This window comes from Aythya ferina (genome assembly GCF_964211825.1).
Source record: "Aythya ferina genome assembly, chromosome: 1".
Lineage (NCBI taxonomy): Eukaryota > Metazoa > Chordata > Aves > Anseriformes > Anatidae > Aythya > Aythya ferina.
This window is the reverse complement of record NC_140296.1, coordinates 96,597,285-96,621,445: the sequence shown is the minus strand read 5'-3', so window position 1 is coordinate 96,621,445 and position 24,161 is coordinate 96,597,285. Positions and strand designations below refer to the sequence as shown.

The 24,161-nt window shown below is 36.6% G+C and overlaps 1 protein-coding gene across 8 annotated transcripts in view; it reads left to right on the top strand.

The window, feature by feature from the left end:
- The window catches only part of ITSN1 (intersectin 1), a 122,689-nt gene that overhangs the window by 37,242 nt on the left and 61,286 nt on the right, over positions 1-24,161 (top strand). For 4 of the 8 annotated variants that reach the window (XM_084526675.1, XM_084526672.1, XM_084526674.1 and 1 more), the window contains exons 5-16: positions 3,972-4,132; positions 6,317-6,496; positions 6,961-7,054; positions 8,023-8,123; positions 8,715-8,778; positions 10,984-11,121; positions 12,043-12,158; positions 15,578-15,840; positions 16,407-16,556; positions 16,731-16,871; positions 20,185-20,274; positions 20,441-20,590. In XM_084526675.1, the coding sequence (XP_084382801.1) occupies positions 3,972-4,132; positions 6,317-6,496; positions 6,961-7,054; positions 8,023-8,123; positions 8,715-8,778; positions 10,984-11,121; positions 12,043-12,158; positions 15,578-15,840; positions 16,407-16,556; positions 16,731-16,871; positions 20,185-20,274; positions 20,441-20,590 (1,648 nt within the window). The remainder of the gene's footprint in view (positions 1-3,971; positions 4,133-6,316; positions 6,497-6,960; positions 7,055-8,022; positions 8,124-8,714; positions 8,779-10,983; positions 11,122-12,042; positions 12,159-15,577; positions 15,841-16,406; positions 16,557-16,730; positions 16,872-20,184; positions 20,275-20,440; positions 20,591-24,161) is intronic. The other 4 variants (XM_084526673.1, XM_084526676.1, XM_084526677.1 and 1 more) reach the window with 3 other exon arrangements.

The following is a 24,161-nucleotide window of genomic DNA, read 5'->3' as shown; positions in this document are numbered from 1 at the left end:
ATTTAGTCAGTGTTTAATTCATTTACTGCTCTCCACTAGTTTCCGGCCAGGCCTTAAATGAAGCAAATTTAAGGACATTACATTTTTCCAAATTTCATTAGAAGCAGAACAGTGTAATTAGTGCTTTCTGTCAGGCGCTTGCTGGATTTAAGGTGATGTTTATTCGAAGTCGCACTGTAATCTAACAGCATGACAACTAGGTTCGATAATTAGAAATGGAAATTTGTCCTATTTATTCTCTAAAGGTTTTGTCAGGCCAAAGCTGATACTTGTTAAGAAGCTGTGAAAACATGTATAAATTCTGTAGCATGTATGGAAATTTTTTTTTACTGAAATTCACGCTATTGAATTAAGTAACAAAGCCATCGGTGTAGAGTAAATGAGTTGAACAGAAGGTCAGACAGTAAATTAAAGCTTTCTGATGATTAAGTGAAAAGAGTTCAGTGAAAGCACTAAGGCTGGTGCATATCAAAGTTTCTTATTACTGGTCAGTTAATATTTTCTTATGGTGAATGCAAAGACTTACTGTGTTCTCGCAGTATGCTGCTAGTGTCTGGAGAATCGAGGCTGCCTACAGCGCAACAAGGATTTACTCTTACTGCATTTTCATGGCCATGCATTTGACAGTCTCAGAGATTCTGCCTGTGATGGAAAGCCTTCAGTTTTATAAATCAAAGTAGTTGCATGTGTAGAAGCCACTTATATTGAACAAATGGCTTATAAGTACATCTTGTGTAATTACTTTCCTTAAATGCAGAGGTGTAAGGAGCATTGCAGCTATTTATTTGAGTTGCTGGTGCCAGTTGGTCACAGCGGAGCTGACTGACTTCTCTGTTGAGGAAGGTGTCTTCTTTGGGAGGACCACTGATGATTGAAGTCAAAAAAATAGTTTCTCCAGATTGTTTTCTCTGATTTTTTATGCACATCCACAGGTTTGCTAGCTGTATAAGCCTGGATTTTACTCTCCTGTTTCCACTGGGCATCTGACAGAAGAATGGCTAAGCAAGCATCGAATAAAACTTTCATTTAAAAAAAGAAACAAACAAACAAATAAAAATAAAAAAAACATTTTCCCTATTTAATAATTCTGCATTTTCTTTAATTGCCTTTGGAAAGGTGCAGAGTGTGCTTGTAGCTAATTACCTTCTGGTTTCCATTGTTCTTAGCACTCTTATTTTTCTAGCAAAACTCTCTTACCCTCAGTATTTGTTCACTGTACGTTGATTTACTTTCTAATGCAAAACCCACACAGGGGAGCACTTCAAAAATACAGTTACCCATTTTCTGACATTCTAACGCTCCACATAACTTTTGCCTCATCTTACCTAGCATGTCTCAGGTTTGTAAGACTTGCAGCCTTATTTCTCCCAAGTGGGACTTTTGGAAACCTAACGTCACTGTTTATAGGTGGTGACTAATGTGTGTTATATGAACTGTTTTGGTTCTAAAAAGTAAAAGGTGTGTGAAGAACAAATTAAAATATCCTGAGTAATACCATTCCTTGTAAGCCTGAGAGAAAATTCTGAACAGCAAAAATTCTGCAACGTATTGTGGGATATTTTTTTGCTGGCTGTTGTAAGAATGGCATTCTGTCTCTTTTCGTGTCACAGTTAAACTATGAATTCCTTCAAAGTGAATTAGGGCTTATCACAGGAACTTTAAGTTGAAGTAAACATTTCTGATATAGAGAAAATGTCAGAGAGATGCAAATGTCTTTTTCAGGTTAATCCCCTTTTCATTTTATAGGAGGAACTAAATACATGCAATCTGTATAGAAGCTTTTGTATAGTGTCTTGTGGCATATATGCTGGAAATCAATAAACTCACAGTACTTATATGTTCAGAGAAAGCTGTTGCACTTAAGAATTAGCAGAATGTGGGTAACCTCAGTAACAACAAGTGAGAAGCCTACTTTGCATTTTACCTATTCTCCGGAAGTAACTATACCTTGCATTTCAAAATACACATTTTTTATTAACAATTACTGTCATCTAACCTTACTGCTCAGAGTAGAGAGACTTCACTAGGGTTCTCCCACTTGTCTCTACAAGCTGCAGGACAACTAAAATATTACATTGCCATTTTAACTTAGCCTGCCATTGTATCAGGAGGTACCAGTATTTTGCATGGCAGAGTGATCAGAGGCTGAGACTCTGGAGGGGTGGTGCTCTGCAAGGAAGAAATACTCATTCCAAAGTTGTACTTCTCTTGGTCCAGGTTTGCTGTGCTGGTCTTCTCTCTTCCTTTTGCCGGTTGGACTACCATAATTGCAGTCTGACTGCTGCAGTAGGATCTTCTTAACCCATTATTTGTAAAGCGAACAACAGACTAAGTGATACGACTGAAACTTGAATCCAAATTGCATCATGCTGTCTGGGTCCCAGAATCAGTTTTGACTACAAATTCAGGTTTTCAAAGACTAAATGAGATTAAAGCCAAGTCTAAAGTTACTGAAAAACAGACAGCTTTTATGTGTAAATCAAACTTCCTTGTGATACAGAGCTTTGAGAAACAACAGCTAGATGTTTGCACAGCCAAAACTTGTTCTCCAATGGAATATATGTAGTAATTCAAAATCTTTGAGGGAGTGGTGCAATGCATGCTTTTCTTTCTAACTGTAAGCCCCAGAGTCTACAGTTCGCTCATAAGACTTCCTTCTTTAAATACTGCTGCCAGATTCTCAGTTATTTTGTCTTACTCCACCAATGTCACAAGGTTGGCTACACTACTGAAAATGGCTTAAAAGTATTAGGAAGGGTTGGAGTGCCTCCAGTTTTGGGGAAATGCTACTGGCAGCTTAAACCAGGGGAAACTCTTAAGATACATGGTTCATCTGTAGTTAATCTGCTGGGATCTACCTCTTTGTTGAGTTTTCCTTTTTTTTTTTTTTTTTTTTTTTTTTTTTTGGGGGGGGGAGCTGGCTAGGCTGGGAGGGTTTTGAGATTTTGAGTGCTTTACCACTGTTTTTACCAAACTATCTACTTCTTTAAGTATTAATTATAAGTAACTGTCCATTTATTGTACTACTTTCTTGATTACTTCTGGCATACATTGATGAAAGCTTTTGTTGATGGACATTTGATCCAGAAATAAAGCTCTTTTTTTAAAATTAGACTGCCCAGGTCCTTTGTGTTGTCCTGTACGTGACATATAATGTATACCAGCACTTAAAAATGTATAGTATTAAAATACTGAAATGTGTACTTAATTCTTCAAATGAATGCAAAGAAATAAGCATAATGTGAAAAACTCAAATTATAATGGATTACATTATTAATGTGCATTTACTGTATATTTTGGCTTGCAACGGCAGGAACCAACATTCTTCTTCCTGCTTCTCCCCCTTTCTACCCCTCCACTCCCAACCCACTCCCATTCCCTGCTGAGCATGGTTTTCTTAACCAGCAAATGAAGAAACAAAAAAAAGACCATTTAAGTCAGACTACTCGAAATGAAAGCCTATTCGGGATCTAGGCTCAATGTTTTATCTTGAGTATTATTGTTTAACTGAAAACCCAGTTGCACATTTGCAGATATAATGGTGCTTAGTAAATTGCACAAATTTAAAGAACATTTTGTTTTAAGTGAAGATAAAGTCCTAGTTTGCAGACTAAGTCATATGATTCCCTGTGGTGCTATTTGTAGTGCCACATAGATTTATTTGTGTGATTTTTGCAAAGTTTTAGTACAACTACATTAATCCTTCCTCTCAGGTTGCTTCGCTGTAATTCCTCTAAGAGTTGAAAAGTGGCTTTAAAAGTATTTATTAGTCACTCCAAGAAAGAAATCAAGAAACTTTTGGTTTCAACAGTGTCTTGTTTAATGACTGCTTTTAGCACGGTATAATTATTTTGGAGTGGAAATTAATTAGTCTTGAATATTACACGCCTGTGTGTGCGTGCATGCTTCTAGGTCAGTTCCTGAAGTTCATAATTAAAGAATCTAACTGTGAAAATTGTGTATTTTTGTAGGGCTCTAGCTGACATGAACAATGATGGGAGGATGGATCAGCTGGAGTTCTCAATAGCTATGAAACTCATCAAATTAAAACTCCAAGGTTATCAACTCCCATCTGCACTGCCTCCTGTCATGAAGCAGCCACCTATTGCTCTGCCTAGTGCACCAGGGTTTGGTAAGCTCTTCGTTGTCCTCCTGGTTAGCTTGTATTATAGAAACTAAGTGTAATTTGATTTTCATTTTATGGTTTCTGAAACAATGGTAGTTGGACCCAAAACCAAATGCTTTCACTTCCATGCATATGCTAAAAGAAAAAATGTCAATGAGTTTTGCTTTTAGCACCCAACCATACTCCATAAAGTCAGCTGGGGTCCTGTTTGCTTCAGGCCTTATACTGCTCCCCATATGCTCTGAATAGAAGTGTTTGTGAGAAAAAAAAAAAAAAGATAAACCACCTAGCAGGGCTAGTACATCCAAAGTAATGGAGTTTTTATTTAAACTATATTTATTAATCTGTATTTTTTTATTAAGGGATCTCCAGCTTTGGCAATACATTTTTCTTGATTTTGTACAAATCAGGGTGGTAATGTACCCTCTGCTTTCAGTTTGAGAACTAAAAGCAGAACACCTCACTGATACGACCTAGAACAACTGCTGATTCACTTCTTGTGGTTAGTACTGCCAAGTTCACCATCATTTCAAGGAAAGTAAAATAGGATAGAAGGAGAAGCCAACAGGGGTTTATGAAGGGCAGGTCCTGCCTGACTCACCTGATCTCCTTCCAGATGACCCCGCTTAGTAGACAAGGGAAAGACAGGATGTTACTTACCTGGATTTTAGTAAAGCATTTGACACCGTTTCCCAGCGTGGCCAGCAGTACCAGGAAAGGGATTGTCCCATTGTATGCAGCACCAGTGAGACCGCACCTCAAGTATGGTGTTCAGGTTTGGGCTTCTCAATACAAGAGGGACGTTGAGGTGCTCAAGCATGTGCAGAGAAGAGCAATGAAGCTGGTGAAGGGACTAGAAAACAGGACTTTCGGGGTGTGATTGAGAGAACTGGGGTTGTTTAATCTGGAGAAGAGGAAGCTGAGGGGAGACCTCATTGCTGTCTACAACTGCTTGAAGGGAGGCTGCAGTGAGGAGAGTGTTGGTCTCTTTTCTCAAGTGACAAGTGATAGGATGACAAGGAAATGGTCTCAAGCTGAACCAGGGGAGATTTAGGTTGGATATCAGGAAGGATTTCTTCCCAGAGAGGGTATTTAAGCATTGGAACAGGCTGCCCGGGGAAGTGGTGGAGTCTTCACCCCTGAAGGTCTAAGAGATGTGTGGACGTGGCACTAAGGGACGTGGTTTAGTGATGGGACTCACTAGCTCAAGTTCATGATTGTACTTGATGATCTTGAAGGTCTTTTCCAACCTAGGTGATTCTATGATTCTGTGTTGAAAATATCTAACTGAAGCTGAACCTCATGTTTGACACCTTGATATTCTGCTGTAGTGAGAGGTCTTTTACCTTTCTGGTTTAGTCATTGCTGTAACTGGGGTTGGTTGGTGCCTGAGAATTACTGCCGTCATTATGAAAAGGGAACAATGCACTTGATAAGCAGCACACGGTCCTGTTGTTTGATTACTTGTTGCTTACGCAAATTTTACAAATTTTTATTTCTCATTGTAAGAAATCAGTGAAGTTGAACAAAACAAATACTGCTCCAAGAGAGAAAAGGCATTATAAAGTCACTCCCCAAAAAACAGCAAAATCCATGATTTTCTTTTTTGTTATTCACTGTAAACTTGATCTCAGCTGCTTGCACACAGCCTCATTCTTCCCATTGGCATAACTGGACCTCCTTATGCTCCCTGTTATCCATGCAACTGTGCTTACACCTAAAATACCTCATTACTGTGCTTTATCCTATTAGCTTTGCACTGTTTCATCTTGACAATAGTCTGCAAGCAGTTATCCTGAAGCTCGTTCCTTTCAGCTGTGGCTACATGTAGACTTCGGGTTCATTACTCACTGGAAGTTGACAGTACTGCTCTTCATTTAGTTCAAGGGAAACAATTCTTTTCTTCAGCAAATGCTAATTGACTTTTTTTTGGTCAGCGTTGCATCCAGTGTGATCTTATATGCATACATGATAAAATGGTATTTTGTTCCCTCGACATTGTTTTATGCTGCCCTGCCATGGTAATGGTGCAGCGGACTGTAAGAGCTCTTTAGAGGGGTGTGTAGAAGTTTCCATTTCGATTTGTTCTTTAATTCTGCATTTACTGCTGGCTTGCGGGCTGCCGGTAAAGCGTTACATCACGCTAGGAGTCTCTAAGTCAGAAAAAATGTCTCCTTTTCTCCCCCGTAGGTATTGGGGGCATTGCCAGCATGCCATCTCTTACAACTGTTGCCCCAGTGCCAATGGCATCAATTCCAGTAGTAGGAATGTCTCCGCCGTTAGTATCTTCTGTTCCCGCAGCAGCAGTGCCTCCCCTGGCTAACGGAGCTCCTGCTGTTATACAGCCTCTGCCTGCTTTTGCTCATCCTGGTATGCTACCTACTGAAACTCTTTACTCTCTTGCTATTAACAAGTTAATTTGCATTTTCTTTGGATCCGGAGAAAAATAGATGTGGAATCAGCTACTTTATCTTATTTTAAAGAATGGTTTTGGATTAGGACTGTACTTTGGTTTAGCCCAATGTAATTGGTTAGCAAACTTGTTAAAAGAATGGACATGCTATGCTGTAACAGTCAGTCATGTTGAGCAACAGTGTGATAAATCAAGCTTGCCTGTAAACTGTTGACTAGAAATTGGTCTGTTGCTACCTATTTATAGCAATTGAGTTACTGCTATTTGTTGGTATTACTTTAAAATACTTAATACTTCTTCAAGGGATACTATCAAAAGAACCATAATATTTTTTTTGACATTAAGAGCTAAATGAATGTAATTGAAATTATACAATTTAAAATTCTAGTACTAAAAAATACATGCATTTTCTTATTTACAGCCACGTTGCCAAAGAGTTCTTCCTTTAGTAGATCTGGTCCTGGATCACAGCTAAACACAAAACTGCAAAAGGCACAATCATTTGATGTGGCCAGGTAAGTTGCTGGACAATGAGTATACGTTTGTATCTGGTTCCTCCTTGTTAGCAAAACAACTTCTCTAACAAAATTATTCTCTGAAATAGTATTTACTTGCAGAAATCAATTCCTGCTGAGATACTACTTCAGGATTTCATAGGATACTGTGGTTTTACAAGAAATGCCGATGAGTAAGGAACAATTGAAATATAATAGGCTCTTACAGTATGTGTTGATATAATTTGCAAGCTCTTGAAAACTTAATTTTTAGAAAAGCATATGATTCCATAAACATAATTTGCATTGTATACTACTGCACAGGCACTCTCCTGTTAGTGTGGAAACATAAGTAAAATTAGCAACTGTAGGGTTATTTTTAAATTTTTAAAATAAATATATTTAGTATATTAATTTTTTCACTGTCTGCTTAGTGGCCCAGGGAAAATGGATTTGGTGGGTTCAGTTCAGTTTTTTCACTGTTGTTTGATTGGTATGCTTTCAGAAATGCTTGTATATATATATTTTTTTTTTCCCTGAAAAAAAAATACAAAGTTTGCATGTGCCTAAAGACAGAAAAACTACACTTACTGGTTTTCAGTATGAAGACTCGTCAGACTAGCAGTTAAAGACAGGGTAAAATAAGATATTACTTCCACTGACTATGCATTTCCTATCATATGTTTAGGTAAAAGCTTTTAGCTCCTCTAAACCGTTTAGGTTACTTAATTTCTCTGCTAGTAAAGGAAAAAACAGCAACAATCTTAGGCCCGTCATTCATCTTTTCCAAAAAACAGCTTCTAAGACATAACAAATGTTTTGAAATATGAAGTCAAAATTGTTGTGGTTCCGGGAATAGAAGGGAATATTTGGAAAAGAAACATTTCTGGATAAAACTTAATCTCTGTGCAGCACTTCATCCTGTTGTACATATCACTTCATGCTATTAAATGTAATACCCCTCATCTCTACCCCTTTTTTAATTCTAGTGTGCCTCCTGTGGCAGAGTGGGCTGTACCTCAGTCATCAAGACTGAAATACAGACAGCTGTTCAATAGCCATGATAAAACAATGAGTGGACACTTAACAGGTATTGAAACACTTATTGTTGTTTCCTTTTTTATCTGTAAAAGGTCAATTATAATAACATTCTAAGCACTGTTTGGATGGTAAGAAACTCTTATCTCTCCAAGTTGTCACTGACAATATTTTTCTGTTCAAATTTCCCAATTCCTTAATGATCTCTGATATTTAGTATCCTTTTCTTACTTTCCGGTCCTGTATTGGGAAATGATTCTTGGAAAGGGTACAATGTCTTTTGTGAAATCTTCTGTAGCCATTTGTTATGTTCGACTCATCCACTGATGGGTGTTCCTATCCAGTTTCAGAAATAGAATAGAACAGTACTCTGGCTTAGTTTCACTAGTTTTGAGAGCATCTTTGCTTTTCATAGCCTTTTTTTTTTTTTTTTTTTCTTTTTGAGTGTTGTAGAGGACAAAAAGGTTATCTATTTTTTAGTATTTTCTTCTTGAGGGGCCTAGGGATAGCCTGTTCACAATGATAACATCTCTTTGGTGGTACCTATTTAAAATCAACCTCTGCTTGTGCAATAACTACATGGCAATACAAGGAAAGGAGAAAAATGCTTATATGTTTATTAACCCTTGTTTTAATTTGTTAGGTCCACAAGCAAGAACTATTCTTATGCAGTCAAGTTTACCCCAGGCTCAGCTGGCTACAATATGGTAAAGATAAATCTAATGATTTCTACCCAACTAGAAACTGTCCTTAAACCTCTATAGTGTGTCTTGTTTTTTTCTCCTCTCTTTTCAATCTCTCTCCGGTGATAAAACATTATATTTTGCTCTTTTGAATGTTTAACTTTATAAAACAAAGCCTGCACTCTGCACTGCCATGCCTTTATTAATATTACTCCACAAAACCAAAAAAGAATGTATTTTATGTTATACCCATAGGTGTTTTATATGTTGGGTTTCAATTTTGGGGGTTTCAGGCAGATCAAATGTTCAGCATTCTGCCTTCTACATCCTCAATCATATGTGATACAGCACCAGTGAAAGTTACACATTTGCACAGGTAGTACAAAAGGAACCTTAATCCAGAACCATACTTTCTTTGGGGCCTGTCTGCCTTTTACATGAATTTCTAATGGTTATTTTCAAGGATCTGGAGTTACGCACTTCAATTCATGAATTTTAGCAGTATGTGTCTTGGCTTCTCTTTTCCTTTCAGGTTCTTGTTTGCCAACATTTATTGTGCTCTTATGATCACATCGATTAGTCTCTCTTTTCCCTTATACTTTTGAGGGTCATATTTTCCTGTGTACTGTGTAATGTTTCTATTCATTACTTGGTAGTACTTAGTTACTGTTGATTTATGGTTATCTTTGGTGACTTCTCAATGGCTTTCACACTGCTTCTGTACATTTTTAATTTCCAGTTTCTCTCTGCAAATTATTTCTAATTAACCTCTATAATTTAAAAGTCTTTCCTCAAACACCACTGTCAACAAAATAACCTGTCTGACTTCTGTTGTGTGAGGATGTCAACGATGTTGTCACTGTAGTGTGATGGTTACGTTGCACTTACTTGCTTTGCTAAGCACTGATGTTTTTGTTATATGAAAAAACAAACACTCTCTCCTCTGTTTCCTAACAAAGCTACTATAAGGAATAAATAGCAACCCGATCATCCAGCAGATGATTAGTCAGAAAATTCTCTGCTTGTTGCCAGTGCTTAAGTAGGTTGTGTGGGCAGGGGAATGACGTCAGCGTGCTCCAGGATCTAAACAAAGCTGTTGTAATTTTTGACATTCAGAACTGCCGGGTCTATTGAGATAAGGAATAGACTTTATGCCTTTGTTGGCCTAGGTATTATTCCCTTTCCTGATTTTTATTCTCTGGCAGTGGTACCACTGGGGCAAGGCTTTTCAGTCTGTATTGGCCGTAGACTCACCTTGTTTTAAGGGTGGATTCACTGATTCATTGGCACACAAGATAAAGTACTGTTGTTCAGCATGTCAGCTATTTTGTAACAGCTGTTTTGGGGACAAAGACGCGGACCCATACTGTTAGAGTAGCTGAATTATATCCTTGCATGCTCCATTTTCATTCTACCAGCTTGTTCCTGTGCCTCAGCTTGTTTCTGTGCCCCAGCCTGAGGAGCTCAGTAACACAGGTGTGGACCAAATGGGGCTGTCAAGTCTTCTAAATTTAAATCCCATAAACAAAGTCCTGTACCTTGAGGAATCAAAAGCATAGATCAATTGCTCACCTTAGATTTTCACAGTATCATGAGACATTTTCCTTTAGGATTAGAGTCAGAAGCATGCTGGAGAAAAAAAGCTGATATTTAGGCTGTTAAATTTTGTCCAAAAGCACCCTGATATGAAGGCATTTTTGGACATTTCATGAACCTGTTGGAGCACTGGTTTTAGGCCATCCTGAGGCCTGACTGCATCATTTTTTTTCCGTATGCATGCCAATAAAATGTTTTTGTGCTTGTCTAGGCTAAAACATTAATGGTTTTGATTTTAATGCAAATGTTTGCCCAGGAATGCAAGAAGTAGACCAAATCAAAAACTTCTACACTTTCTTGAACAATATTGTGTAGCGGATGTTCACAAGGTATCCAAGAAAACTCCATTGATTAACATTATTTACATGGCTTATAGTACAGGCAGCACTCAAAAGCAAGAGAAGTAGAAACCATGGCTGTAACAATAGTTTCAAGGAAGACATGCAAGAGGAATATGGGAAATAGTGATGCATTTGGTTTTTGCCTTTTATTTGTTTTAAAGAAGTAAAGTAGTGTGAAAAACTAATCGAAAAATGAATCAATTTGGAATTGAATATACCAAAATTGTGCTTTTTAATGGTGATTTTTAATCTTTAAGAATGTACTTATTTTTTGTATTTTTCCTTTAAAAAGGAATCTTTCAGATATTGATCAAGATGGAAAACTTACAGCTGAAGAGTTTATTCTGGCTATGCACTTAATTGATGTAGCTATGTCTGGTCAGCCACTGCCACCTGTACTGCCTCCAGAGTATATTCCACCTTCGTTTAGGTAACTGGTTATAATTCTGGAATCTCACTCCTAAATTTTTGTTTCATTTGGGAAAGCTGTCCTGTGAGAGTAAAGGGCAAGAGACTGAAAAGTAACCCTCCTTGATTTCGTGCTGCGTAAAGGGCATTTTTTGGTTTTATTAGAAGAGATGGATGCTGAAAATAGCTCTGTCACAAAAAGTCCTTGTAAGAACACAGTTTTTGTCAATGTTTTATGCTAACAGACCTTCCAAAACTTACTCAGTCTGGCTACTTGAATTTAAAGAGTTGTAGTTTAGGCTTATGTTTCTATACAGCAAATAAGATGTATTAGAATTCAAAACATGCCCTGCATTTACACTGTGGCAAATTCTGATGTTTTTTAAACAGTTGTATCTGTGAATAGTGCTGAGTCAGTACTTCCATTTCTCTATTTCACTTTTCTTGGAGAAATGGGTAGGAAGACAGTTACAGCAATGAGAAAAATGTTTGCATATAGTGATAGCTTCATGTTCTTCAGGTATACTCTTGAAGATTACAATTTTTTGTTTCTTCTGTGTGGTGTCTTGTTTTCAGCTTGACTATAGTGAGCTCTTTCTCTCTCTTTGCAACTTTTGTTGTAGTTTAATTCCCTGTTTCCCCAGCTTCAGACTAGTCACAAGTAAGAGATCTTGGTGACAGAGTTGAACACATCTGTAAGCTGCATGATGCTGTGAACTTTGAACTAGGGTGCTTAGGTCACCAGTGTGTGCTGTTGGGACTTTGGGGGGTGCTGTTATTTTAATGGCAACTGCAGATTAAAATGCTCTGGACAACGCTGAGGGAGCATTAAATATCACTAAACATTACATCATTGCATTTAATTTATGATTTCATCATTAAATGATAAATTTGGCAGGCGTATGTTCTTTTAAGCAACTTGGAATTATCCTTTTGTTGACAGAAGAGTACGTTCTGGTAGTGGCATATCTGCTGTAAGTTCAGTATCTGTAGACCAAAGGTTACCAGAAGAACCAGCATTAGAAGAAGAACAGCAGCAACTGGAAAAGAAATTACCAGGTGAGCAAGCATAAATAGCGATGTGTTGTGTGCTGTTATCAGAGATATCATCAGGTTATATTCTGGGAAGTTCTAATGACATGTTAAAAAATATTTTCTTTCCAAATGAGGTTTTGACATGACGGAGGTATAACCAAGACAATGCTTGGTCCAGCTAATTCCCGACTGTTGTATGATCCTTTGTTACTGACAACGGACATATGAACAGCTTTCAGGCTGCTTATCTTACGCACTCTCCATAGAGGCAGCACTTTGCAGCCCTATTACAGGGCTATGGTGAAAACTTTTAGTACCTCCATCTTCTGACTTTGGTGTGGTATAGTTTGTCTTACATAGATACAGAGGCCTGTTTCACTGCAGTCCGCGTAGCAATATGCCAGTTTTATACAAGCTTTAGCAGCTCTGTTTAAAAAATTAAAATAAAAGAGAGAAGTATAAAGTGTCCTGGATGCTAAATGGCAGGAAACTTCTTTACACTTCTGACCACCCCCTCACACTTCTTTCTTTTATTCTGTTCTGTTCTGTTTTGTTCTGTTCTGTTCTATTCTATATACAGTGGAAGATGTAGCAATATGATAAATGTATACAGTGTGATAATAATGCTTTTCTGTTTTGTTCTAAACTCTTTTTTTTTCTGATTAATTTTATTGATTCCTAACACTGTTTTGCCTCTTTGATCACAGCTTAGATCTTAGCCGATGTTTTCAGAAGACTGTAATGCCAACATCCTTACACAATATTAACTGCTTTTAGAGTCCATGACCATGTGTGTTTAGTTACGATTATTTTCATTCTCCAAATGTGCTGCTCTGTATTCATTAATATTTCATTTTCCTCTGCTTCCTCATTGCCAGATCACTCAGTTTTGTGAGATTCTTCTAAAGCTCTTCACAGTCAGGTTTTTATTTTAATACCTTGAATATCTGGCCTCATCTCTAGAAGCTGTCTTGTTACTTTTCAATCTCTTCCAGACCATTGTTGCACACTGAACAGCACAATTGCTAGTAGAGATCTTTGAAGGAGGCTACCAAGAATCTTTCTGTCATTGTGAAAGTTGGTAATTTATTTCACCCCTTAATTCCAATCTTTTAACTGCTTGTTAATTCCCAAGGACCTTCTGTCTTTTTCCAACCCTTGTCTTTGGTTTGTATTTTATAACTAACTGCTGCTAGCAGTCTGCTGAGTAATTCCTGGCTGTAGAAGGATAAAGTGAGATAGCAGGGGCTGCTGAAGCAGACCTTAGTGAGGTCTCACAGTGATGTGTTTGGTCATAGGTGAGATACAACTCTCTTACACATTTTGAGGCGTAAGTCTCGTGCCCTTGGAATTACAGGATTTTGGGGTACAGTTTGTAATGCCAGGAAGGTCAACCACTGCCTTTGGCTTATTTTCTTTATTAGGCTTCAAAAAGACACAGGCATCCTTTTATTGACCTCATCTGCTTTGTCTTTCTTATTGATAACTTTCTTATTGATAAAATTGGGTGGGGACAGATCTCAGCCCTCTACTGTATTTGAGAGGCAGCTCTTTCCTGCATTGGCTTTTCCGCATGGTGTCACGTGTAGTCATGCATACTAACTCTTTGTGTATCGTAGCCTCTGCTACTTTGACCAGCATGGGATTAGACTGACTGGATTATAGCTTTCAAGATCATCACACTGTCTTTTCTTAGTGACTGGTGTTGCATTTGTCCTCTTCTAGATGCACTGAGGCTGATTAAAGGATGGATTGCATAGCCAAGCTAGTGATCACAGGATCACAAACTAGTTGAGGTGGGAAGGGACCTCTGTAGGTCATCTGGTCCAACCCCCTGCTCAGATGGGGCCACCTCTTGTAGTTCATGAATTTTGTATATGAACTATGGATTAGTATTGTCTGGGTTTGGCAACCTGTTACTCTTCATTTTCTTGGTTTTATTTTTGTTCTAAAGCCATTTGTTTCCAGTTTCAGAATAACTAGACTGTATAAACCTTTTATTGTATTTGATGTGTAGATTTTCCACTATAAAGACCACTCATATAGTGAATGACTTCTGGATCCTTCACTGGTTTTGCTAAATCTGACTTCTTATTTTATTTTTTTCTCTTGAGGGAGGCAATTGAAAGAGTTCTTATTGCTGTTTTTTATGAACCTTCAGAAGCTATCCCGTAAACATAGTAACACAAGCCAATAGCTACTCATTTCATTTAATGTGCTAGAAGTTGGTCTCATCTGTTTTCATACTTTGTTACCTCTAGTAGCTACCTTGATTTTGTTGAATAATCATACTTTCTTGTTGGGCAGTCTTTTTAGGGCTTTGTTTTTCATCTTGGTGGTATATGTTTTCTTTGAGCCTTTAAGACAATGCTTAAGCAATGCTGATGCTGCTGGCAAGCTTTTTGTCCTTTTCTTTTTATCGACTTCCTTGACATAAATATAAATATATGTTTTTTCCTTTTTGCTTGGTTTCCTAAATTGATGGGGGCTATTCTCTATCTTATCAGTCTTTATTTTAATATTCTTTGAATCTGGTGGCTAATTTTAAACATTGAAGTGATTAAATTTCTTCTTCTGTGAAAATTTGTGATTGGCAGTAAGAAAGACTTACTGACTTAAGAAAAGATAAAAATTCAACTGGTTGGGCAGATGTCAGCCCAATATGTCAAACACTTGGTGCATGCACACTTTGAAGTGAACATGTACTGTCTCTTGATTTGACTTGCATGCCAATAAAGTACATGTTGGGCATGAGCGAAGAGAAATACAGAATATGAGGTATGGGAATGGGACACAGAGAGTAGGAAAAGAAACTGAAGGTGATTTGGAGGGAATAATTTGGAGGAACTGTGTGAGAGAGGTCTGGAGCGTTGAATAGGGATAATGCCCGATATTACAGAAGAATGTCAGGGAACCTGTGCTGGAACTGAGGGTGTTGTTTTAGGACAACAAAAGATTAGGGTGTGAATCTGCAGGAATCTAGTCTTTCTGAGTTCTCGTCAAGAACTTAAGTAAGCTGTTTCTTTTCCTGACAGTAATGAGTGATCTTATGAGAATATCAAGTTTGAATAAGTTCTGGTCATTTGCATAATGGCTTTTTGATAATATCTTCAGCTGAACTCTTTTCCTTACTTGTAGTAATCAAAGTGATGGTTCTTGTGCTGTTACTATTATGAAATGTGTGGAGGAACTCCAGCACACTCAGGAATGTGAACTGAAATTCACACCGTAGTTTCCTTAGGATGTGGGCTTAGGGAAAACTACGATATAAATGCTAATGATAAAACCTGCATTACCTGTAGAGCTATACTATCAGTATATCAGAGAGCTCTTTCTAGTCCTGTTGGAAGATTGTATCACTTTGATTCAACATAAATGGAAGGTTTTATTAAATTACTAGCAAAGTTTAATTCTCCTTTACCCCATGTTTCTACACACTAAAGTTACGTTTGAAGATAAAAAACGCGAGAACTTTGAACGTGGCAATCTAGAACTTGAAAAACGGAGGCAGGCTCTCCTGGAACAGCAACGCAAAGAACAAGAGCGTCTAGCACAGCTGGAACGGGCAGAGCAGGAAAGGAAAGAACGTGAGCGGCAGGAGCAAGAGCGGAAAAGACAACTGGAGCTAGAGAAACAGTTGGAAAAACAGCGGGAATTGGAACGGCAGAGGGAAGAGGAAAGGAGGAAAGAAATAGAAAGAAGAGAGGTAACCAATTGGATAAAAGGAAGGTGGCTAAGTCATTGAGATCTGTGTTTGTTTAGAACAGAATAGAATATGTATACTAAATATTTTGTCATCTTTATTTTTAGTAAGTAAATGTTCAAGCAATACACTTAAATTTTGGGGTTTTTGAAAGTGAGGAAATAGTTGTCAACCTCTTTCTTAATTTTTCAAGTGAAAAGCTGGAGAATGCCAGATGTTGGAGAGAGATTTGATGTTAGTCTGGAGGATTCTTGAAGTCTTAATGTGAAACAACATATTAAATCAGAAAATTGGATCTTGGAAAACTTACTAAAATGGAATGGTATTCTGTTTAGTTGCATATCCACTCTACAGTGAAGCAATAGTACTTTTAAGTGAGCATTTAAACAATTGAGCAATTTCTGTGCTTAAATAGGGAGGTGCATACTTATTCCACTGTTTAGCAGCATGTTTATATTAATATTTTAATTATAACTTAGAATATGAATATCAGTGGTTAGAATAGTTTCTCAAAACAGATCTTTCATATTTTTGTTGTTGTTGTTTTCTTCTTTGGTTAAATGCTGAAGGCTGCAAAACGGGAACTTGAGAGGCAAAGGCAACTTGAGTGGGAACGTAATCGTCGGCAAGAACTACTAAATCAAAGAAACAAAGAACAAGAGGACATAGTTGTTCTAAAAGCAAAGAAGAAGACCTTAGAATTTGAGCTGGAAGCCCTAGTAAGTGATCGTATTGCAGATAAAACACACAAGTATGGTAATGCCTGTGATAAGGTCCTATTTGTTTTCTATAATCTCAACTTTTAATTGTGGAATTGAAGTACTTTCTAGATCTTGATTTGTGTGACAAAGCATTCTGGTAAAACAAAGAAATCTTTGTCTTTTTGTCTAAAGAATGATAAAAAAAATCAGTTGGAGGGGAAGCTTCAGGATATCAGATGTCGGCTGTCTACCCAAAGACAAGAAATTGAGAGTACAAATAAATCTAGAGAACTGAGAATTGCAGAAATTACCCATCTGCAACAGCAGCTACAGGTGAGAAAATGTTCTCTGATTTTGTTCTTAGCTTTGTGCTTTGACCTCTTTAACTACATCAATATCCTAAGTGAACTTGACACAAAATACATGTTGTTTCTTGTATGTGAGCAATTGCTGTAGATACTTTGTCCCTTAAAGTTTCTGTTCTTCAGTGATGTAAGAAGTGCTTCCTACACTTCAGGGTATAGCTGTGATTACCACTTCCTCCTCATGGAATCCTCTTGTGCAGAATAGTAAATAAATTGTTTAGCTGAAGATGGTTTTGGGGACAAGGAGAATCAAATTTTGTGACATTTTTATTGCATTAACTTCTGTTTCTGTGCTGAAAGAAATTACCTCTGTAAAGTGACTTGATGATCCTTTTATTTTTTATTATAAGATAATGAACTTTCAAAACTGAAGTTACTAGTCAAACCAGTTAGTTCTTAGCCTAATCCTAGCATTCTTCTTTCCTGCTTCTCTATCTAAAATTCTCTGCCAAATTGAAGATGGGACTGATTTGATGTCTGCTTTGAGTGAAAATGTTCTGTGCACTTTGTAAGGGTTTCTAGATAAGCTGATAAAGGCATCTAGATGGATAAGGGATTTTTCTGTTTATTAGATATTTTATATTGCTTGAAGTTAATTCTTGACCAGTAATAGGGGCTCTCTGTGCTTCTGTACCATTTCAAAGAGGATCTTGCACTTATATTATAAGGCCTTAAAAGTAAAGACTGTCTGAAAACCCAATCCTACTGTTCCATTTCAACTTTCTAAATGTAATCAATAAGGTACATCCATTTGAACAAAAACAGCACTTGAGAAATTAATTTGTTTGTTTGTTTTAAGCATGCATATTTTTGGACTATTTTTCTTATTTCATAAAACATCTTTCATTTCTATTGAAGTTTTGTGTGCACTGTTACACCTGCCAAGAGAAAGATATCTTTTTTGGCAGCAGCTTAATCTGAAGAGTAGAATTTAGGGGTCATATTCTTGCACAGTGTTTTTGTCCACTTAATACAAACAAGGAATGCTACTATGAGAAACTTGTGACATTAAGAACTGCAATAGTTAGCTTAAAATCACTTTTTGGTTTACCAAAATTATGATCCTAGAAAGAAGTACTACTAGTTAGTAGAAAACTAACTAAAAGTAAAGTAAAAATTTTTATCTGAGGAGAACCTAAAAGAGGGGATAGCTTTTTCCTGAAACAAAGATGAGTATCTCAAATATCCTCTAAATTTTACTATCTGATTTGTAGAGGAAAGAGTAAAATGCTATGTGACTTTTTTAAAAGGCGCTTTGATCCTTTAAACTCTCCAGTAGATGAAGAGTCAATATCATCAATTCTCTTTGTAAGATATTATATCTTTACCTGGAAATACTTCAGTTTAATACATCTGGCACTTGATGTGGAAAGTGAGTTAATTAAAATAAGTAATTATTCTTTAACCTGTTAATTAGTTTCAAGATGGAATTTGATTAAATTTTTGGAAGAAATCGTATAACAATTTATACTGGGTGATGAAAATTTGTGGTAGTTATGTAAATCTGTGCTATCTGGTAGAGTGGTGTTTCCAGGTGTGTTTGGAAGGATTCTGCCTTCCAGACACCTTAACTGTATGTGTCTGAACCATGTTTATACCGTCTGCAGGGCTTCTGCTAGTTACCTGGAGAGTTTATTGCCTCCTTGATGAATAATTTGGCTCCCAAGTAACTTGGCTTTCCTCAGAATCACTGGGAGCAGGGTATGTGGTTGAGACTTATGATGAATTAGTGGTATCTCACTTTCTCATATGACCTTTTGCTCAGGGCACAGAGTTAGAAGAATTTTCCCTCATTGGATGAATGGGAACTTTTTTCTGTTTGTTTGTATTGGTGGTTTGTTGGGAATGAGGCAGGCCTCCTCAGGCAGATAATTTGAAAATTCTACATTATATATTGCTGTTTCTCTTTGGTTTCTACATAGGGAGTAATAGACCCATTACAGGAGTATCTGTCCTTCATGATATCGTTGAGGAGCTGAAAATGATCTACTCATGCTATGGGCAGTACAGCTGAACAGTGTAACCTCTAATAGTAACATGCATAGCTTATCTTAATTTTTATACTAAATGAATTTATAAAGTCCTTGACCCTGCTGTGCTACCTAAGTATGTCTTCAGAAACCTAAGAGATTAGAGTTGTCTGTGGTCATAAGCATATGGTATGAGCCACAAACAGGAGGCTCAGTCAAAGACTGCCATGAGCAAAGTAGGACAACTGTGAAGTCATGTCACTACAGTCAGGCTTGTGTTCTTGTAAGAAAAATTAAAAACTTTTCATGGGACTCACTCTGGTATTGAGTGGTTAGTGGTTTGCTTTTAGGATTGTATTATTTCATTTACAGTCGTTTGTGACAAATTGAAATTATCAGAGGTTCCTCAGAAGCCTGCAATTCAGGGTAGCAGCTGAAATAAATTACTTAGTTTGTCTGAAAAATGAGTTGTTGACACTTGGACAGCTTTATAAAATAAGCTGTTTCACATCATGCTTCTAGAATTTGTTTTGACAACTTGAAGTTGGAGGCCAAGGCGTCTGAAAGGTATATGAAGTAGCACTTCATCCTCCAGAAAGAGCAGGGAATATAAATGATCCACCAAAGGAGGAATTTCTCATCTGCAGTGTCTCCTGTAATTTATCAGTGCAAAATCGTATGAATGTTTGTTGAAATTGAGAGAAGACATAATCCTCTTTCAGGAGTACTAAATATAGAGATCTAGGAATCACATGTTCTCATCTATCAGAGTTTGTGTGACATTGTTTTTGGCCATAATGTATTCCTTTAAAGTGAGAGCTTTTTATTTTCTTTTCTTTAAATAAACTGAAAATATTTGTGTTTTATTCTTATCAAAGTTGATGTTTATTTATTAAAGTGAGAAATAAACTGTTAATAAGTGCTTGTTTTAACATATCCTGAAATCTATGTTTGTCTTTTTATGTCCTGAATTTCAATTAATTCCAAGCCAATTTGCATATTTAATGGGAATCGGTTCTCAACTATGCAGCTTAAATTTGATATGCCTACTTTTTTGTACTCAAAAAAAAAAAAAAAAACACAACACAACAAACACAAAAGGAGGCAGGACAAACTGGCAGAGAACTGTTTCTGAGCGGTCATACCACACAGACAGTGCTTCTATAATAGCAATAATAAATGGTTTACTCTGTGGAAAAGTAAAGAGTTATTTCAGAAGAAATGAAAATGAGAGGTCTTATGGCTAAGGTCATCACTCACCTTTTCTGTCTTTTTCTTGTCTTGTTTTCTCTCTCCTTGTCCTCTATTCAGGAATCTCAGCAGACGCTTGGAAGATTGATTCCAGAAAAGCAATTGCTTAATGATCAACTGAAGCAAGTTCAACAGAACAGTTTGCATAGTAGGTGTATTTTTTTGTGTATGTATACATTAGTTAGTAAAAGCCACGATGTTGCAATGCACAGCGTACTTTGTAATATTTTGGTATGTTTCAAGATGTGTTTTGAAAAATGTTGCTTTCTGTGACATAAAATTCTCCATGTAAGAAAATATTTATTTCACAATATGTTTAAAAACAGGAGATTCTCTTCTTACTATCAAAAGAGCCTTAGAAGCCAAGGAGCTAGCCCGTCAACAGCTTCGAGACCAGCTAGATGAAGTAGAAAAAGAAACCAGATCTAAACTTCAGGAAATTGATATATTCAATAATCAACTCAAGGTAACCCTAGACTTTTTTGATGCTTACTTCTAAATGTTCAATTAATCATTTTCTAACTTGATTATGGAGAAATATATTGAACTGAAATGATTGATTTAGAATGTCAGTGTTGACAACATTCTGAAATCTATCATTTGTATTTCTAAAGAAAATACTACTGAGCATTCAAAGAGTTTGAATCAAGTTAATCTGCAGAATTTACTTAAGAATATATTTGAGGTCTGATTCCAGATCTATTATTACAAGTATTAAATTGCCAGTTTGTGCCCTTTTGCATCAAAGAAGTGCAAGACTATATATCAAATCTGCTGGACATCAAATCTGCTGGAATCAGTACTTCAAATCTTACAGTGACTTAAGACTTCCTACTGACACACAGAGTTTTTTATCTGCTGTTCATAAGCTCATGGTTGTTTCTGAATGTAGCTGTCTGTTGTTTGTGGTTTCATGCTTTATTGATCAGTCTTTTGTTGAAGCTGTGTGCTTTTGTTTATTTCTGCACAAGGAAATTACAGAAATTGCAAAAGTCAGTAGAGGAAGTGTTATTTGGAGAGGTTATAAATCAGTCTGCAGTTACAACCTTTTAATAGTGTTTTTTTTCTTTCTTGTAATAAAATATTCTAACATCTAAGTACTTTATCTGCTAATTTAACTGATGGTTTCTTGTGAAAACTGACTAGTAAAATACTCAATTTCCTGCAAGATATAAAAAGTTGTGCTACAGGTATTTAGAAGGAAAAGCACAATGATCAATACATTAAAGTTTCTGTAGTCCTTTTGAAATTAGATCAGCTATGACTATATCATGTGCTTTAGAAAGGAAGGTGTATTGGAAGTTAAGCAACAAATACCTGCTTTCAATACTAAAATTACTAATAACTATAAGAAAAATAAAAAACTGTAGACCATACCAATAGCAGGGAAGGAAGCAGAAAGGGATAATCTCCGGAGAGTCATACCAAACATAAAACCAAACTAAATATTCAATTAACTTTAAAAGGAAACAGAACAGTTTACCTTATTTGCATTTCCTCTATCTCTCTGGGCACATTATAACACATTCTGCTTTTTGTGTGTGTTTTTCTTTTTAACGGAGTCCTTTTGAACCAATTTGAAGATCAAAGAATATTTGTTCTAAAATTAGTGTCAGTACTTGGTTTGTTCATAGGTGACCCAAACAGTTTATAAATGGGCAGAGAGGGGGGTGAATAATCTTAGTCCCATGACATAAAAAAAAAACAAACAACTACTTAAATTTATTTTTTAAAATACTGAAGGGCTCAACAAATAACAAGCTAACGATTAAAAACTGAAAATTCACATTAAACAAAGACATTGGTTTATCAGAATGTCTGCCATCTGTCTTAGAATACATCATCTAATGGTAAGCTATTTTGCAGCTTAAGGGGAAAATTAATTTCTGTGTTCAAATCTTAGTTATCACTTTATATGCTGAGAATTAGTCACGAGGACAGTTTTTAGGATAACTTCAGCAGCCTTTCTTAAACTGAGGATATCCTGTTCTCGATTTCACAATATGTAGACACAGTGCTTGACAGGAAGACCATTTTGTGATGCTGAATGTTAGTATTTTTGCCTTGCTGCAGTTTTCTGTGTTTGCTTGAAGAGAAGAGTTTAAGAAGCAAAAATGAGGCAGTGGGGCAGTTGTACTAATGAAACCGGGAGGTGGGAACAGAGAGAGTTGTATCTTCTCCTTTTTGTCATTTCACTAGATGTACAAGATGCATTTTTGAAGGCCTGCATGTCTTTTTTGCTAGGTTTAAATATCTGCAAAGATGTGCCTTTTCCTGGGTTTAGCATAGGGTGATTGTGGCAATCCCATTGGAAGAGAAGCTGCTTGGAAGATCCTGTGTGTACAGCAGTAGTTGAATGGCCATTATCCTTGTGGAGGAAGTTTTCAGAACACCTTGCATGTGAGACTTTGTGCGCAAAGTTAGTGAAAGATTTCCTGAAACTCTTAGTTTTGGTAGGGTTTCTGTGAAGTGGAAGTTCTGTCCTGAAATGAAGCCAGAACACAGCTATGCCTTAGATAATAATGGTGCTCAACACAAAGGAGTCCAGGAACTGGAATAATTCTTTTAATCTAAACAGTCAAAAACCTGTGACAACTTTAAGAAGCTGCCATTGGAGAGATGGCTTTTTTTTTTCTATTTGGTAGTAATTTCCCCAACTAACAGAAGAATGTCTTGTTTGCTTATTTAGTAGTAACAGCACATAAGTATAACAGGTTAATTTGGTGCTAAAATATCTTGCAATTTGTATAGTTATCAGTCAACTGTACAGTGCTCACATTGAAATGTAAATCCTTTTCAAATAATATATCAAAAATGCAACCATATCTGAGCTCTAAATAGAATAAGGGCTTCTTTAACTTCAAAACTAAAGGGAAATATGTACAGATGGGACACACTTAAAGATTTATCTTAAAAATGTCTTTCCATTAAATGAATAAAATTTAATCTCCATTTTTAATTAAGGCTGTTCCAAAATTATCTGGTAGTTTTTAATTCATAGGCCTTTTCTGTGGTGATCTACTCTTCCTTTGTGCTTTAATATATAACTGAGATGCACGCTGGATGGGGTAGCTGTTAGAACAGCCAGACCTGAATTGACGCTGCCTTGGGCAGCTGTTGTTCTCCATCGAGTAATAGAGAATCACTGGTGCTCACCTAGTTTTCTATAATACAGCTGACTTCTGGTCTAGTAGCAGAATGATGTGGTATTTTTTGTGAATTCCCAGAGTTCCTACTGCTCTCTGAGAACATATGCCAAGCTAACTTACTAGTTTTGATGAAATGCTTGAAGAGACAGTAAAATTGACAGCAACATGGAACCATGACCTTTTGTTATCATTGCTGAGATCTATTCCTCATGTTTTGGCTATGAATATCTGTTCTATTATCTTCCATGTGAATACACCACTTAAATTTTGCAACACTATCATTAATTCTCTTAAAACAGATAACACTTGATCCACCAGTATCTGATAAATATGTTGAGATAGTGCAAGTTAAAGTGAACAGTTTAACTAGTGTCTAGAGTGCCATTTTGTTGATGTGACTGTAAGGCTTACTTGATGTTCTAAGGTATTTTAGGTTACAGGTCAACTTTTTAACGTATCAGATACAGTGGGTTGCACTGCATTTGCCTCCATATTACAATTCTATGTTCTGCAGTAAGTGAATACACAAAACTGATGTTAAATTACCTCCTATTTGCTTCTTGTCTTAATAGCATATACGAGTGACTAGGGAGATAATTGAAAGTTTGTTTTTTTTTCTTTTTTTTTTTTTTTTTCTCAGTTAATCTTTTTTCATCCTTCCAAAGCAACTGATTTAAATTTCTTCCCGTTAATCCTTTAGATCTCAAATACTTCAGTTACTTCTTTTTCAAGTTAACATCTCAAGAGTTTGAAACGTTCATAGAATTGCTTACTTTTCAAAAACTTTCTGGAGCTTGAATTATTATTAATGTTTCAAAGGAGGTAGATCCAGGTATCTCTATTGAATATCTGTAGCTAGAGCCACATGGTTTGAGCTAACTGGTAGTC